Here is an 18,768-nt window from a genome sequence, read left to right as displayed (position 1 = left end):
TTAACAGTAGAGCATTTAAAACACTTGAAAATGAAGAAATTCTATTGCACTTGGTGCTACCACTGGCTGCTGATACTTCAGAACTCCTAATACAAAAATCAATAGCCCTGTAAGTGAAATTCAGCTTTAATTATTAGTCTTCTAATTCATCTCAATGAAACGTACATGATTGGTTGATAAGATTAGAAATGTGCTTTTAGTTCTTTGAGAATATCTAAACAGTGATTTCATCTTACTTTAATAATCATGTTTTGAACAATGTCATCAGTATTAATATGCTTTTGGAAACAATTCTAACCCATATATAAAATCAATGAACATGCCGAGTCACATCACAGTGTCTGCGTGTTGCACATGGTTTACATCATAGAGAAGTGGTCATTAGGCTGAATGCCTGGTTTCAGTATTCACATGGATTAGCTCCCATGATTAATCTTCTTCATTCTGTTGCTTTCCTTTAACTTTGTCTTCACAAATGGATAAATCATCTATTTTTTTATTCCAAAAAGATCATTTCCTGTCTTTTGTACTGAGCCTAATCTGTAAACCAATTATGGTAATTGTTTCTGTGGTTGGGAGAGAAAGACTGATGTTGTGGAGATGCACGATTGGATTGGTGTTTCGAGACTGACAAAAAAACACGCCTTGCACGGTAATCAGTGAATCATTTCTCCTTGTGGTTTCAGACGATTTACCAAATAATGCTTTTCCTGGAGAATTGAGGCATCTGATAACTGCTGATGTCACTGTGATTTCTGTACGCTGTACCACATTCTGCTAGCCATATCCCCTGGGCTATTTGGGTTGGCCAACTTGAGAAAGTATATTTAAATTCAAGTATAAATGGTCAGTGAATTTCCCCATTGCTCCTAACATTCACTCTTTATAAAAATAAAGACACTTCAAATGTTGCTACTGATATTGTTTTGTTTGGATTTTATTATTTGTATGCTTTTCACTTTCTTTAAAAGAGCATTAGAGTTTTTTCAAGTAAAATGTAAGTTTGATCCTCAGCCCATTCTTTCAAGCCATTAATATACATTTGATGTACACAATTCAACAAGGATAGAAAGAATGATAACATTATCCAAGTGGGAATTGTGAACTAACTGCTAGTGTGAGTGCGACAAAGGCAGCATGAAGGGGAGTAGTTTGTGCTCAGAAAAGTTTTGGAAAAATGTGTTCACTACTACAATCAACCTTGTAAGTACTTCAAGGCACACAGTGCAATGTGCGGGCATGAAGTAGACAACAACACTCTCCAAGTTTGCAGTGGAGTTAAGAAGGCTGTTAAAAGACTATTGTACATTACTTGGATGTATTGAAGCTGTAATAACAAGCTTTCATGTACTACTTTGGTCTCAGGAGAGCATTACTCAAATAATTTATCTTGCAATCTGCCATTGTTTTTATGGTGGGTCAACATCAAAATTGAAATCCATGTATTTTTGCAACACACTGTAGAAAAAAATTGAAATGAATCATTGTTTTTCCTTAATTGCTACCATTCTGCAATTTCCATTCATCACTGTTTCCCATTCACTGATGCAGCAGAAAGCACATAGGCCTAGGACACCTAATGCACCAATTCTACATTTTTGCATATGTGCATAATGACTGGTCTTGGAGTGCATTCATATTTGTGTCTTTGTCTGAGCACATTGATTGATGGAGCTGTTGTCAGAAAGACGCACTAAACTGCTAGGATTGTGACCAAGTGGGATTGTGCTGTATTGATTATAAAAATGTTTCTAGGTTAATAATCAGCTTTTGTGATGTTCAACACTATTCATAATTCCAACCAATCCTGGTAGGGAAAGAGGCTATCAAGCTGTAGGATTTCTGTTATGTATGCGTAAATACATATATTTCATGGAGAGATCTGGACAATTATATGCATGTTGTTTTATATGTGAATATATTGCCCAGAATTTATACAGTGAAGAGATAGTTTAATCAAAGTGTTCTAGTTGCTGGGGGACAGAAAGGTTCAATCAAGGAATTGTCATGATGTAGTTCCAGATGAGATGACAAGACTTGGAGTAGGTCAAAAGTCTGATTTCTGCTAGAATGAGTTTTTTCTTTACCATAGTCCTAACATTAACATCTGCTTCTATGTTTCTCAGTCAATCAAAGAGTTGAGGATGTCATGCCAAATCTGTTAAAGGAAAAGAATTATAATTGTGAAATTTCAAAATGAGTCCACTGGACATGAATTCTTAGGGCTGTATTAACCACAGCAACGGACACACATGTCTACTCTGTTTAATTAACTTGTGGCATTGTCAAGCAAAAAGTAAATTGGAAGGGAGCAACACTTTAATCATCCATACACTCAAAAGTAAATTAGAGGCAACAATATTCGAGAGAGCTGATCCTCTGCATGGCATTTCTCTTTTGGAGGTCTCACCTCCAGTATCTCTGGGTCCATCGTCTCTGCTCCTCCCATTACTGGTGTTTGACCTTGATTCCCCTTTGTCTGCTAAGACTCTCCCTGTGTAGAACTGCTCAGATGTCATTCAGTCCCTGAAAGAATTCTCACTTATCATCATGCTTGACTGAGAGCCCAGACTCCGAAAAGGGTTTCAGAGATAGTAGGAACTGCAGATGCTGGAGAATCTGAGATAACAAGGTGTAGAGCTGGATGAACACAGCAGGTCAAGCAGCATCAGGGGAGCAGGAGCAGATTTCTGAAGAAGGGTCTAGGCCTGAAACGTCAGCCTTCCTGCTCCTCTGATGCTGCTTGGCCTGCTGTGTTCATCCAGCTCTACACCTTGTTATCTCCAAAAAGGGTTCCCTCATTAGAGGATTCTGTTTTGACAACTGAAGAAAGCTGATGGTTTTGTTGTAGTGACATCTTTTAGGTAGTTATAACAAGTTGATTTTAGTTAGGGCTGTCGAAATATCAGTTCCTTTCAAATAAAATTTCATGAATTTTTTTGCCTGACCAGTTTGATATATGGCTACATGGCTCATTGAGTCCAAATGTGCTGGATGAATGGGTAGTCATGAGTTAGCAGGGGAACAATAAAGGGACATGAGTTGGATGGAGGACATGATTTGGCATGAAGGTAGCATGGAGATGTATGGGAGTAATAAGAGCATGTGAGGAATGAGGGCAAGAGGCTCTAATAGCCTTTCTTACTATTGGAATGAAGTTTCACCCTTCTAACCAGTCAGCCTTGGTGTTTGGCTATGCCTGGGATCACCTGTTCTCTGTTTCTGGATTCAGTGAGACCAACCCCATTTGACATCTACCTCCTCCAGAGCAAAACTCTTGACATTTGGGGGCCTTTTTACAAAGGTGCCTCAACAGCAAAAGTCTGAGCTTACATAAACGTTGGCAAATATATTTGTATATTTCTTAATATGAGTACGTGAATGCTAATGCACACCTTTAGTACGTAAAGTATTTTACACATGCTTTTGGAGATGCACATATACTTGAATTAATATCCGTGCATCACAGTGTGAATGTCTGCATTAGTTTTGTGTGTATGTGTGTACAAGTGAAAGTGTGAATATTTGTCTCTCTGTTGTTATGTCCAGCACCTGGTAACAATTAGTGTGATTTAATGAATCTTAAGAACACTGAGCTGGAACATGAATTCTCAAAGAATATTAGGTCCTTTGTACTCTCTAAAGTGAGACTCAGTCTAATGATTTCTTGAGTAAAATCCAAACACATGATTGCAATCATATAGTAGACTATTTTTATCTATTCTTTTAAAAAAGAGATTATACAGCAACAGAAGGATAACTGTTTATTCTTTTTATTCTATTTATATTATTTATTATATCTGAAAAAGTGTCATTATTGCCTGATAAAGACCAGGCTAGATAACTTAGATGGTAAGTAAATGTGTCGGGAACTGGTTTGTTTGGTAAAACAAAATCGGCAGAAACCAAATGATAGAAAATATTAAACAACAGAAACACATGGAATATGTTTCCTAAAGTGTCTAATGTGCTATAATTGTAATGGTAGCCAGATTAACTGGCATAGAAACTGAAGTTTCAAACTGCTGTTCATCTGTTGGAGAAACACATGGATATGAATATACATGTCCTGTCATTGGAGCTCTGCTCAAAGGCAAACCCTTGATTGCCATTGCTTTCCATCCCTTTGGGGTAGGGCAAGAATGCAGGATCTAAGTCCACCTCAACTTGAACCGGAATTGGACCATAAATTTGGTTTTATTTGCAGACTGCATTCTAGCCACCTAGCCAACTGAAGTAAGATAGATATATTCACAGTTGGTCAGGCACAATTATTTGCCTTTCAGTGTATATTTTTGTCAATGTAGTTTGTTGTGAAAATTATATTAAATAAATTAAGTATGCAAAGTAAAAAGGGGGAGGCAATGGCCTAGTGGTATTATTGCTGGACTGTTAACCCAGAGACCCAGCCAATGTTCTGGGGACCCGGATTCAAATCCCACCACGGCAGATGGTGGAATTTGAAGTCAATAAATATCTGGAATTAAGAGTCTAATGACAACCATGAATCCATTGTCAATTTTTGGAAAAACCCATCTGGTTCACTAATGTCCTTTAGGGAAGGAAACTGCCATCCTTTCCTGGTCTGGCCTACATGTGACTCCAGACCCACTGCAATGTGGTTGACTCTTAACTGCCCTCTGGACAATTATGGATGGGCAATAAATGCTGCCTAGCCAGCGAAACCCTCATCCTATGAATTAATAAAGAAAAAAAAAGTAGTAAACAAAAAAGCAAAGAACTGTGGAAATCAGAGACAAAATCAGAAATTGCTGGAAATGCTCAGCAGGTCTGGCAGCATCTGTGGAGAGAAAGTAGAGTTAACATTTCGGGTCCAGTGACCCTTCAGAACTGAAAATAAATAAGTAGTAAACTTGTAATATAAACAAAGTGCTGGATAAACTCAGCAAGCCTGTGGACAGAGAAAAACAGAGTTAACACGTTGAGTCCAGTATGACTCTCATTTGAAAATTTGTACTTGTTCATTATCAAAACATCGATGGATCATTGACTTCAATTGAAGCAGCATTCATTTCTCTTGCAACTCGCATTGTACAATAGCACAGCAAGCTAATATTCACACTATTTATTCCAAGGCCATTGAGTTCATCATTTGCTTTAAATTATATGAAGGTTATGGGGCTGTTAGAAACAGCAGGAATTTTGAAAATACACAGCAGGATTGTCAACATCAGGAAACAGAAAAAACAGGTTAGTGTTTCAGGAACAGATGCTTAATCAAAAAGAAAGTCAAGCACCTGCTGGAAACTGCCATCTTATTGTGACTGTTAGCTCAGCACGTAGTATTTACCAAGTTTACTGTAATCCTTTAGAAGCCTCCAAAGTATTATTGAAAATGTTTTCAATTTTTGCAATAAAATTATTGTTTCATTTTCCCCTTTAACCCCAGTCAATTCTGGTTTGCACATAATAATGACTTTCAGCAGAAATCACATGCCCACAGTGGGTTAGAAATGTGAAACTGCTATGTACTCCACCCATTACCATCCAACATCACAGAAGAGATTCTTTGATTTCTAGCTGAAAAGGAAGTAAAGAATCTCAATTTTCACTGCATGAAAAGGAACATTATGACGTTATGGGGTGAAATTCAATTCATGGTTCAAGCATTGATCATCATCCATTCTAGAAACTCCAACATTGTTTTCTGTAAGGTTTAATCAATCCACAATGCCAGTTGTTCTTACCATCAGTGAGTTTCAAACATGATCATATAACCCTCACCATAGCATCACATACCTTGACTGATGTTTTCAATTGCCACTTGAGGCGATGTCATCCTTTTCACAAAACCAAAAACTGAAGAACGTTGAGCAATCTCCTCCTTTATACTTTGTGTAAAGATCCTGAATTCTCTTTACTGATATCTTTATCCCATCTGATATCTTCTCTTTACTGATATCTTTATTAATCTTTCACTTATTACTTTACCAAAACTTTTGCAAAACTCCAGTACAATCACATGAACCATTTTTGCACGAATAAAGTAGCTTTGGTTTTATGCATCTCTGTCATTATAGTTATCCTGACTTTGATGTCATCCCAGTGACTCTTTATGGCTTTGATATCTGCTTATAGATATAGATCCAAAACTGCGCACAGTATTCTGTCTGTTTGTGTTTAGAGCATGACAGATAAAGCCTGGTATCCCACTTGCCTACTTTTTTAAAATCTATAATTCTGCAATTAAAGGTGTCTGTATCTATCCAGATACATCCAGATACATCTGTTTCTTTTTTTCTCAAAAAATGGTGTTTGCCACATATTTACATACTTCCATAAACTGTTTCTTCCTGCAGAGATAGTAGGAACTGCTGTGTTCATCCAGCTCTACACCTTGTTTCTTCCTGCAGTTACCTGTATTCTTTCCCAAATTCAGCAAATTACAGGTCTCTGCACACATGGCCAACTAATTTTTGTATGCAAATAGTCCCTAATTAAATCAGTTGTATATGTTGATCAGAAAGGCTGCAACACTGATACGTAGGATTAAAAGCAAAACCTTTTTAAAGGAGGCCTCACCTCACAAAAAATTCCAGGATAAATTATCATTTTGAACCTCTCTGGATAATTATTTGACTGGATGCAATCGTCTACTTGTGGCAGTAATGCTGAGACTCCTGTTTTAAATCCTATGGCCAGAGATAACTCATAGCTTGTTTTTTTCATCCCTCAGAATCAATGGAAGACACAGTGAGGAGGAGAAAGGCCCCATGACCAGCCAGAAAACTCATGAACTGGATGATGATGAAGAAGAGGAAGATGTGGAACTGGAAGAAGAGGAAGAAGAAGGAGGATGTAACAGGGTGAAAAAGACTGTCAGTGATCCAATTACCTTTAAACTGGATGGAGGAAAAGATGGAATTGAATATGATGAGCTGAGGAAACCAGAGCAGAATAGCAAGGAATCTCCCAGCAGGTTGGTACATTCTGTGAGAGACACTTGGTGACCAATAGCAATCCAATTAATCTTTTCACATCCTTGACTGAAGATTGGCTTTGTAGTTATTTCCTGGCAGTTAATCAGATATCTCTGGGGAGCAGGGGAGTCGTGAAAAGACAAACAGATCTCTACATAACTTGCATCCAGCAGAAGCATAAATTGTATTATAAGGGTAACTCGTAGTTAAATATTTTACAGCCTTTTGATTTCCCTCCTGCCCGGGGAGAACACCAGTTTTTTTTCATTGGTCCCTTAGATTGCTATGATAGTGAAACATGAGGTAATGGAGACAGAGAAACTTATTTCAGATCATTCTTAAAATTTCAGGTTGCATAGGGAAAATAATTTTCAGATATTGCAGAGTAATTTTAACCTAAGCCCCCTGGCATGAAATTGACTTGATCCAAAGTGCAGTTGATGAGGTGGGAAGAAGGTTGGCCTCACCCAGTGTATTAGATTAATATGAACTCTATTGTTTCAGCAACAGATCTGCAGTTGAATATTGTGGACAAGAATTTAGCTCATTTCTCATTGTCCTGATGGAGTGTGCATTTTCCACATTATACAAAGGGAAGAAATATTTTTCTTCTAAACACTATCTATTAACAGATAACATTATCTGTTATCGTGGAAAATGTGAAATACTATGATTGAATTGTTAGGACTTACTTTTGTTTGTTTAAGCACTGAGCAACCAAATTTATTTCTTTTTCAAGTTATAAGCAAGAGGATTTGAGACTTCAAACTAAGGGTAGTCTCTCCGCCCTAGAACACATCCGACATTTCACAGACAGCCTCAACACAAGAAACGCTGAGGGCAATCAGTTCAGTGAGGCTGATCTGACTACATACAGCACTACCCACCTGGCTGAAGACCTAAAGCAGCCCTTATACAGGAAATCCAAGTCACAGGTAAGACTCAAGAAATGAATTAATCTTCAGTGGCACAAGTTATGGATAACACTATGGCAGGCTTACTGAAATGTGTTAGGTGGCAGTCCTCAGATGAGTCCAGGCCTGAGGTGCATAGAGTTCCTAAAGTATAATCAATATAGTGGAAACCTAGCTTAAAGAGGGACAAGGATGGCAGCTCAATATGCCTGGTTATCACGTTTTCAGGCAGGGTGAGGAAGGGGACAAAAATGGTAGGGGCATAGCATTATTGATTGAAGATTCAATCACAGTGCTGAGGTGTAATGATATACTGAGTGAAACATCAAATGAGGCTCTACACCTTGTTATCTCAGATTCTCCAGCATCTGCAGTTCCTACTATGAAACAATCAAATGAGGCTCAGATCTAAAGGTAACAGTCACACTGCTAGTTGTGTACTATAGGTACATCAAAATAGTTGGTAAGAATTAGAGGAGCACATATGTAAGTAGATTTCTGAGTGAAAAAATGGTAGAGCAATAATAATCAAGGATTTCAACCATCCAAATATCTGTGGGCAGCACAATGCTCAGTGGTAGCACTGCTGCCTCACAGAACCAGGGAATTTTATCTTAAGCTGTTAAAGGTGGCCAGGGAGGAAATAGTGGAAGCCCTGAGGATCATTTTCAAATTCTTATCAGATACAGGTGAGATACCGGTGGATTAGAGGTCTGTAAACGTTATAAACTATTCAAAAAGGGTCCAAGAAATAGATCATACAGCTATAGGCTGGTGAGGCAGACCTCAGTGGTGGGCAATTTTCTGGAAACAATATTGAGAAAATTAGCCATCACTTGGAGAAGCACAGAATAGTCATCAATAGTCAGCATGGCTTTAAGGGGTCGTGTTTTACTAACTTGATGAAGTGACAAGGAGAATCGATGAGAGTAGTACAGTCGATGTTGTCTAAATAGATTTTAGAAAGGCAATTGACAAGGTCCCACATGGAAGACTGATCAGAAAAATTAAAGCCAGTGGGATACAGGGGAGTGTGGTGAGTTGGATCCAAAATTGGTCAGGAACAGGAAACTTAGGGTAATGGTTGGTAGATATTTTTGTGAATGGCAAGTGGTTTTCATAGGTGTTTCACTGAGTTCAGTTTTGGGTCCATTACTGCTTGTGCTTTATATTAACGAATTAGGCTTAAATGTAGGAAACATGATTCAGAAATTTGTGGAGAAAGATTGGCCAGGTAATTAATAGCGAAAGAAATGGCTGTCAACTGCAGGTAGATATCAATGATTTAGTTGAATGGGCAGAAAAGTGGCAATTGGATTCAATTCAGAGAGTTGTGAGGTTATGAATTTGGAGAGGCCAACTAAAGCAAGGAATACACAATGAATGGAAGGGTAGTGAGAGGGGTAGAAGTGAGAAACCTTGGAACGCATGTCCACAGGTCCCTAGAGGTGGCAGTACAGTTAGAGGAGGTGGTAAATGCAACATATGAGATGTTTTCCTTTATAGGATGAGGTATCAAATACAAAAGCATGGATGTGTTGCTGGAACCGTGTAAGACACTGGTTAGACCAGTACCGGGGTTATATGACTGTTCTGGTTACTACATTAGAGTAGGGAGATAGTAGGAGGCATGCATTTAAGGTGAGAGGGGAAAAGTTCAAAGGAGATATTTACACAGAGAGTGGTAGGAGTCTGGAATGAACTGCCGGGGTGGTGGTGGAGGCAGATATGATAGAGATGTTCAAAAGATGTTTAGGTAAGCACGTGAATATGCAAGGCATGGAGGGATGTGGACCAAAGGCAGGCAGAAGGGATTAGTTTGATTTGGCATCATGTTTGGCATGACATGGTGGAGCAAAGGGCCTGTTCCTGTGCTGTACAGTTCTACGTTCTGTGTTGTCGCTGGAGTATTGGATGATTAACAATAACATTGCCAGGGCTTCAAAAGTGCAGGTTTGAGGAAACTAAAGACAGAACTAAGGAGGTTTTCCTTAGATCAGGGAAGACTGACAGGTGACTTAATCCAAATGTACAAAGAAGGACTTGAATGGAGTGAACAAGGGAGATCTGTTTCCCTTAGCGGAGAGATCAATATCGTCAGAGGGACAAATTTAATGTGATTGGTAGAGGCGTAGAAGGAACATTAGGAAAACCAGAGGGTGTTGGGTGTTTGGAATTCACTGACCAATTTGGTGGTGAAGATGGAAACCTTCAATTCATGGAATCATAGAATAATATAGTAGAGAAAAAGGCCTTCAGCCCACCTAGTCTGCACACATAAAAACCACTCTGGACCTACACTGGTCCTGCATTTCAGCACTTGGTCCATGATTTTGAATGTTTTTGCATTTTAAGTGCTCATCCAAGTGCTTTTAAAGGTACTTTAAATTAATTTAAAAAGAACCAGGTTCTGCACCTGATGTAACCTGCAAGGCTATGGACCAGATACTGGTAAATGGGATTATTCAGTTGGTGCAGATGTGATGGGCTGTATGATCTCTTTTTGTGCTGTAACTTTTCTATGGTTCTGTTGTTCCTGGATTTTGACATAAATCAGTCCAACACCTATTTGGAATGAGTTTAATTAATAAAGTAAGCAAGAATCAGCTGGATGGACTGTGTCTGCTCAACACAAAATGTGAAATTTATTTTCCTGCCCTATTAAGAATGTGAAGCACAGGTAGCAGAAAATCCCAGGTGTGTTCCTCAAGAGGGAAGAGCCTTGACCAACGGCTGTGAGATAATCTAGCCACTTTTGATGCTGTCTTAATCTGGTTACCCCTAACCCTAACCCTAATCCTAACCCTAACCCTAGCCCTAACCCACAAGTCTAACCCTAACCGTAAATCTTATCCTAACCCTAACCTAACCCAGGCCAAGATACGATCAGACCATTGATCAAATAGATTAAGATCTGAAGAAGGGTAATTCGACCTGAAATATTAACTCTGATTTCCCTCCACAGATGCTGCTAGGCCTGCTGAGCTTTTTCAGAAATTTCTATTTTTGTTTGGAGAAGACTTGCCAAGTTTGCATGACCATGGGATTAAATTTTTGGGGAAGCTAATATTCCAACTGAAAATGCATTTCCCATTTTCTGTCAGCATCTTAAGAAACCTGTATTATAAACGCCCTCTAAAAGCTTTAAGAAAGCTGTAGTTCATTGATTTTGAAAACAATACTGAATAACCTTCCGAATTTTAGTCCTGATGCCATGACACACACATTTTTTCTGTTGTTGCATATAGTTGTAACTGCTAAATTAGTATTCTTGTGAAGCAACTTGGGACACTTTATTAAAGGTTATGCAAGTAAATATTTCCAATTGCACAATCAGGACAGATATAAAATTTGAACAAATGCAGTGTAAGCAGAAAACTAATAAGTAAGTAACGTTTATTTGAAATGTTGTATGATACTCATTCAAATAAATATTCCTTTCCTGACTCTCATCTCTTTTCTTTCCTTCTTTTCATAGGCGTATGCCATGATGCTTTCTTTGTCCGATAAGGAATCTATCCATTCCGGATCTCACAATGCCCCCAACATGTGGCACAGCATGCCAAGAGCAGCGACAGAGCCAAGCACCCTCCAGTCTATGAGCCATGTATGACACTTTGCAATAACCAGATGGGACCAAGTCCAACGTCATACATAGCATGACATTTTTCTGTTTCTTTCATTTTTACCCTTCCCTTTGTGTCTATTTATAGAGAGAGACTCCTGAGCAGAATGCCTTAGAAATCTGCTGGGTCACCCCAATCGGAATTTTGTGACCTTAAACTGACAGTTTTAAAAAAAAATGAAATTGTATTTATTCTCCTAGTATTTTGTTTTGCACAGCGAAGGCAGCTGCGTTGTTGTGAGGATCATTGCGACACAAAGTAGTTCGACTAGAAACTGGGAGCTCACGCCTCAACGGCACAAGAGAGCGTCTTCCATTGTACTCACTGGGAGAGGGTTTAACCATTTTCAATGTATTCTAGCACTCAATTTATTGAAGACTAAATCATTTGTATAAAATTCATTTGATGGGTGAGAGGGGAGATTGGGTGACATTGGCTCTCCTGTACAAATTGCTATCTGCATTATTTTGTGTTCTTTTAAATACAAATCAAATCTTTTTGCTTTTTTTCGTAAAATTAAAACAATTCAAAGCTCACTTCATAGGATAAAGATACCAGGGCTCCTCACTGAAGACCGGCAATCTGCTTTCACAAAGAAATGTTTTTCTCCCCACAATTTTTTCAAATTAACTTTAATTTTAGACAATCATTTTTTATAACTTTTTATTAAGTGTGTGTAGCACTGTGCTATTTATTTGTCTGTTTAACAATCTCGCACTGTTCAGTCCACACGCAAGCGTACACAAGTGCTCACAGGTGCTTTATAACACAGGTTGAGATCTATGATTCCGAATTTGGGTTAGGGAGGGATTGGGAAGGGAGGGGAGACAATGGATATACATGAGTGCGGATATACATGAGTGCCAAATAGTGTTGTTAAAAAAGCAAAAAAAAATCAATCTTATGCGTTTAAATGAATCTGCCTAATGAATAGACTTTACTTAGTTTGTTTTGTTTAATACAATGAGCTGATTCGATTGTATAAGCAGTTATGATTCCTTCATTACAGCATGATTCTTCTAATTAGACCTGTACCTGATATTTTAAGCTGTTTGTCTGCTTGTGTGGTGTTTTGTTCCAGTAATCCTATTCAGTGGCAGCAATTAAGGTATAAATGTGCCAAATTTATGTTTTAAAAAAACAAAAAAAAACAGATTGTATTTCTTTTATTTCGCCAGTTATGGCGGAGCAGATTCGTCTTTTTTTTTGTTTATATCTGATTTTGAATAGCCAGCAAGTTGAGGTACTTTCTCTAAATGCTTTGTACAATGTATCTGTTATGCATTTAAATAAAATATAATGAGAGGAACAGCTAATAAAAATAAAAGCAAACCTGATGCCTGCTGGTGCCTGTGCATTCGTCACACTGAGCTTTTCATGTGTTGAAAGAGTTTCCAAGGCATCTCAACTGTGGCAATGAGTAAGAGTATATCAATGCCTGAAGTGTGTATATCACAGTCTAATCTCCTCACACCTCCCCATCCAGGTGACTGTACATGTTGGATAGCAATTTGCAGAGACAGGTTGGAGGAAGTAGGGGAGCAGGATGGGGTGCTCAGTCGTCCCAGCTTTTACTGGACAGATCCATACCCAAGGAAGGTGTGTAAAAAGTATTTAGGTATTTCCTCACCTAGGAAATTTGTTGTTTCCAAAGGGGCTGCATTACAGATCTGTTGCAGAGTCTATTGCAGAACATTCACAGTTTATGGAATTAAAAGGAACAAAATCGGTTATGGGATAAGAAACAGAGAGTAATATTAAATGGATAGTTTTCGGACTGGGGGAGGATTTCTTGCGGAGTTCTCCAGGGATTAATGTTGAGATTCTTGCTTTTCATGATCGATTAGTGATCTAGATCTTGACGTGCAGGGCACAATTTCAAAGATTGTCGATGGGATGGAGCAGTGAAGGATTCAGTATAGAAATTCAAAAGGGCTCTTGTGGAGCAGTGGAGCAGCGATGGTGACCTTACTCCTGAGCCAGGAGACCCCGATTCAAGTCCCACCTCCTCCAGAGGTGTGTCGTAAGATCTTTGAATAGATTGGTTGGGAAAAGGCATAAAAATTATTTTAAAAATGACAAATTGGTTGAGCAGTTGGAAAGGTGGCAGATGAAATTCAATTCAGAGAAGGTGAGGTAGGAACAGCATGGAAAGACAGTTCAAAATAAGAAGTATACTTCTACAGGGAGTGCTGAGCAGAGGGACTTGGGTATAAATGTGTACAAATCATTGAAGATAGCAGGACAGTGGAGAGAGCAGTTCCTAAAGCATACAGTATCTTGCGCTTTATTAACAGGGCTGTGGTGTAAAAGGGCAAGGAGGTTATGCTAATTTTATACAAGACACTTGTAAGGCCTCAGCTGGAGTATTGTGTCCAGTTGTGGGTGCCACACTATAGGAAGGAATGTGAATGCATTGGTGAGAGTGCAGAAGAGGCTTATGCGAATAGTTGCAGGGATGAGAAACTTTGGTCATGATAATAGATTGGAGAGATTAAGCATAGGAGTTCAGATGTCATGTTGCACTGTACAGGACATTGGTGAAGCCACTTTTGGAATACAGCCTACAATGAGGTTGTTGACTTGCTCACCGAGCTGGCTTGTTTTTGTTCAGACATTTCATCACCATGCTTGGTGACATCATCAGTGGAGCATCCGATGAAGCGATGTTATTCTACTCCACTTGGAATTAATACTGTCCGGTCCGTTGTGGTGAGTAGTGTCATTTCCGGTTTTGATCTGTATGGGTTTATATATGGGGTCCAATTCTATATGTTTGTTGATTGAAGTATGGGTGGAGAACCATGCCTCTAGGAATTCCCGTGCGTGTCTGTGTTTGACTTGGACTACTATGGTTACTTTGACCCAGTTAAACTGATGGCCTTCATTGTCTGATTATACAGATATTAAGGAGAGTTTATCGTGCCATTTTGCTGCTAGCTGGTGTTTATGTATTCTGATGGCTAGCTTCCTTCTTGTCTGTCCGATGTAATGTTTGTGACGGTCATTGCATGGTATTTTGCAAACCACATTGGTTCTGCATGTTTTAGGAATGGGGTCTTTAATTCTTATGAGTGTTTGTCGTAGAGTGGCTGTGGGCTTGTGGGCCACCATGATTCCTAGTGGTCTTAGGAGTCTTGTTGTCAGTTCCGATACGTTCCACACTGTATGGCAGTGTGGCCAGTGTGTTAGGTCGTACTGTGTCCTCCTGTCGTCTGTTACGTAGGCATCTGTGGATGAAGTTGCGGGGATACCTGTTTAAGATGAGGATCTTGTATAAGTGTTCTTCCTCTTTCCTGTGTAGTTCTGGAGTGTTGCATTGTGTTCTGGCCCATTTAAATAGTGCCCTAAATACTGCCTACAATTCTAGTCACCCTTTTATAGGAAGGATGTTGTTAAACTTGAGAGGGTGCAGAAAAGATTTACAAGGATTCTCCTGGGACTGGATGGTTCGAATTGTAGGAAGATACTGAAAAAGCTGGGGCCTATTTTTATGTTGCGTCAGAGGCTGAGGGGTGATCTTACAGAGGTTTATAAAATCATGAGGGGCATTGATAGGGCAATTAGCCAAGATCTTTTTCCTAGGGTAGCAGAGTCCAAAACTAGGGGACATAGGTTTAAGGTTGGGGGAAGATTCAAGAAGGACCTGAAGGGCAACAATTTTCACGCAGAGGATGGTGCGTGTATGGAATGAGCTGCCAGAGGAAGTGGTGGAGGCACGTACAATTCCATCATTTAAAAGGCATCGGATAGGTATATGAATAGGAAGGGTTTAGAGAGATATGGGCCAAATGCTGGCAAATGGAATTAGGGCAGATTGGGATGTAAGGTGGGGATGGATGAGTGGGACCAAGGGTCTGTTTTTGTGCTGTATGACTCTGTGAGATTGGAACTATTCTGCTTGGAGAGATAAAAACTGATAGAAGTTGAAATAGGTAGAAGTTTTCAAAATCATGAGAAATCTAGATAAAGTCAACAGGGAGAAATTATTCCCTCTTATGGCAAGACCAAGATTGCAATTTTCAAATGAAGCAAATGATATGTGAGAGAAAACATTTTCACACAGTAAGTAGACATGTTGGACTGACTGGCCTCCATCTGTGCCATAACACTGAAGTGATTCCATGAAAAGGTAGGAGATCCAGAAGAGTTGCAAGTTCCTGCTTAGTTCAGCATTATTTACATTACTTATGTTATCTACAAATGTTGAGGTGGTGATTATGAACAGGCGGGCTTCATTACTGGGTCGACACAGGGATGTCTCACTCCTCCAGTTTTCTCTTCATTCTCACGTTGCTTCAGGCAGCACACTTGGCAAAACTCCAGCCTAATTATTTTTCACTCATTTGCATTGACATGCTCACATTATGACAGATATGCAGCACTTCAAAAATCATTTAACGATGCAGTTTCACTATCAATTCCCTGCAGTCACATGTACACTAACCAATTTGTGATCATGATTTGGAACAGATGTATCTAACTGTAGTTCATCCACACCCTGCAATCTTTGGCAATCAGGCCGTGAAACTTAGCAAGCTCAATTTTCTGATCCTAGTGTTATGTCTTACTCAGTGGTTCTGTTTCAGTTTTGTGACCCTGAAGAGGTCTCGTTAGCTTGCTAGAGGTTTGAAATAAAAACACCAATAATAATTAATGCCTTGGTTTAAACTTTTTTACCTAGAGTGCAAAGTTCCAGAAGCTTCCCAGAGATTTCACGGTGTCATACCCAGAAGAGGCCACAGAGTTATAGCTTGCAGTTTCTTGGTATAGAAAGATGGAGAAGAATATCAGGAGTCACTTGTCACTTGATTTTTGACATTGATCTGCCTCAGAGTAAACCAATGCAAAGATTACAAAGCTTGAATCGTGGATCATATTACCATCCAGAGTGACAGAAAATTCAACCTGCCACCAGCAATCTTTCCTGGATAAGGAAAATGACTGGTTATTTACCGTCCTGTTTGACTCAGAAAGCTGTAGACTCAAAACTGACCCCAGGGTCTGGAGGACAGAATCAAGGCTGAGACTATAGTGCAATACAGAAGGAATGCTGTGCTGTAGGATGTACCATCAGATTGATGTAAAAGAAAACATTGCACTGTTCAAAAAAGAGCTGGATAGTTCTTGCAGTCAATATTTTCACCTTAACTGATATTAAAATGAAATTAACACATAGAATGCTGGAGAAACTCAGCAGGTCAGGCAGCATCCGTGGAGAGAGAAACAGAGTTAATGTTTTGAGTCTGGTATGCCTCCTTCAGAGCTCAGAACTTGCCTTATGAAAATGAAATTACCTGATTATTATCAAATGACTGTCAGACCTAGCTCAACAGAAACAGTACTTGAAAATTGGTTGATTGGTGGTAAATTATTTTAAAGCATGCTGAGGTCACTAAGGCTGATGCAAAAAAATGCAAGCTTTTTCATAATGCCTCGCATCAGCTACCATCTGGCACAACTTCAGGTCCTTATTAACCGGAGCAATTTACATCTGAGATTTTCAGTTTATAACCAAATGGGTTCAATAATTCAATGCAGCAATCTATCTTTACTCTTAACATGATCCATTTTGTTATTTTAAAACAAAAGTACATATAGCTTTCCCGTCATACTGGGCTTGCATCACCGTTTTGCTTCACAGACCTACGTCAATAATGATTTCATCAGGAATCAGCATCCTATTTACACGACTGTCATGATCATGCCACACCTCAAGGTATTCAAATGCACAAATATGACACCAGTTTGTAACCTTGTTATATTATGTCACAGTGATGTCTGACTTCTGAAAAGTTCATCCAATGTATCATTGTACAAAATTATTCAAAAGGCTTGATTTCCCATGTTGTGCAATAAATTCAGATCCTGTGTGTAAACCAGAAAACCCCAGCATCGTAATATACTGATCCTGTATGTAATCATCTAACAATGCATGTAATGTATTGTCATGGATCACAGGGTGTATCCAAGTGGTTCTTTTGGATTCGGTTAAATATAGTTAAGAGAAGACTCGACAACAGCAATTTGCTTAAATGTGGGTGTTTATTCAGTAATAAAAATGATAATAAGGAGCAAACAGGAAGGAAAAGAAAGAACACTCTTCTTATGCCCTTCTGCCCATTGGGGAACCCTTGATCGACAGCTCGTCTGGCGGCCTAGGTTCGTTCCTGGCACTGTTCACAATCCCAAACCGAGGTGAAGTCCAACTCAGAATGAAATTCTCTGTTTTATACAGTGTAACAACAGACAGCACAGAGAAAGCAAACACAGAAGATAAAACTGCTTGCGAGTACAGAAAACAAGTTTTTAGCTGTGCTGTCTGTGGCACATACAGGAATGTTCACAGCACTCATTCAAGGTCATGCAGCTGTCGAATATCATCACCAATTTTAGCCCTTCAGTCCATCCTATACATATACTGATCCTGCATAAATTGCTCTGAATATGGAAGTACGGTACTAATCATGCTTGCAACACATGATCTTGTATATCAGGGTGGCACTGCTACCTCACAGCGCCAGGAACCAGGGTTCAATTCCACCTTGGGTGACTGTGTGGAGTTTGCACATTCTCCCTGTGTCTGTGTGGGTTTCCTCCCATAGTCCAAAGCTGTGTAGGCTACATGGATTAGTGATGCTAAATTGGTCATACTGTCCAGGAGATATTCAGGTGAGGTAGATTAGCTACAGGAAACGCAAGGTTACAGGGATAGGATGGGGGTGGGGGGCTGCGTCTGTGTGGGATGTGCATCAGAGGGTCAGTGTGGATTCGATGGGATGAATTGCCTGATTCCACATTGTAGGGATCTATGATTTTTATATCAATGCTTCAAAGACAGAAGTTGCTGGAAAAGCGAGCTGGTCTGGCAGTATCTGTGAAGAAAAATCAGTGTTAATGTTTTGGATTGGGTGATCCTTTCTCAGAACCGATGATAGCTAAGAAAATGTTGGTTTAATGCAGAAGATAGGGTGAGGTAGGGGGCCAGGAGTGAACGAAAAGTGGGCATAGAGCCCGAAGACCAGTTAGACAGACAAAGGAGTGGATGAAAATCTGGCTAGGAGGGTGAATAACTATTAAGGGAGACTGTTAGTGACAGTTTGTTAGCCACTAACAGTCTCCATTAACAGCTATTCACCCTCCTAGCCAAATTGTTATCAACTCTTTAGTCTGCCCAACTGGTCTTCGGGCTCTATCCCCACCTATCGTTTACTCCTTACCTTCTCCCCCCACACTATCTACAGCATATAAACCAACATTTTCCCAGCCACCATCAGTTCTGAGGAA

The 18,768-nt window shown here is 39.4% G+C and overlaps 1 protein-coding gene across 1 annotated transcript in view; it reads left to right on the top strand.

Moving 5' to 3' along the window:
- mecom (MDS1 and EVI1 complex locus) overlaps positions 1 to 12,785 on the top strand; it is a 123,406-nt gene extending 110,621 nt beyond the window's left edge. Inside the window, exons 11-13 of the mRNA XM_048604474.1 lie at positions 6,698 to 6,940; positions 7,681 to 7,876; positions 11,334 to 12,785. Coding sequence (XP_048460431.1) covers positions 6,698 to 6,940; positions 7,681 to 7,876; positions 11,334 to 11,468 — 574 coding nt within the window. The 3' untranslated portion in view covers positions 11,469 to 12,785. The remainder of the gene's footprint in view (positions 1 to 6,697; positions 6,941 to 7,680; positions 7,877 to 11,333) is intronic.
- Positions 12,786 to 18,768: the final 5,983 nt, after the last annotated feature.

This window comes from Rhincodon typus, chromosome 13 (genome assembly GCF_021869965.1).
Source record: "Rhincodon typus isolate 14 chromosome 13, sRhiTyp1.1, whole genome shotgun sequence".
Classification (NCBI taxonomy): Eukaryota; Metazoa; Chordata; class Chondrichthyes; order Orectolobiformes; family Rhincodontidae; genus Rhincodon; species Rhincodon typus.
Note: the sequence above shows the minus strand (reverse complement) of the source record. Positions and strands in the feature narration are given on the sequence as shown.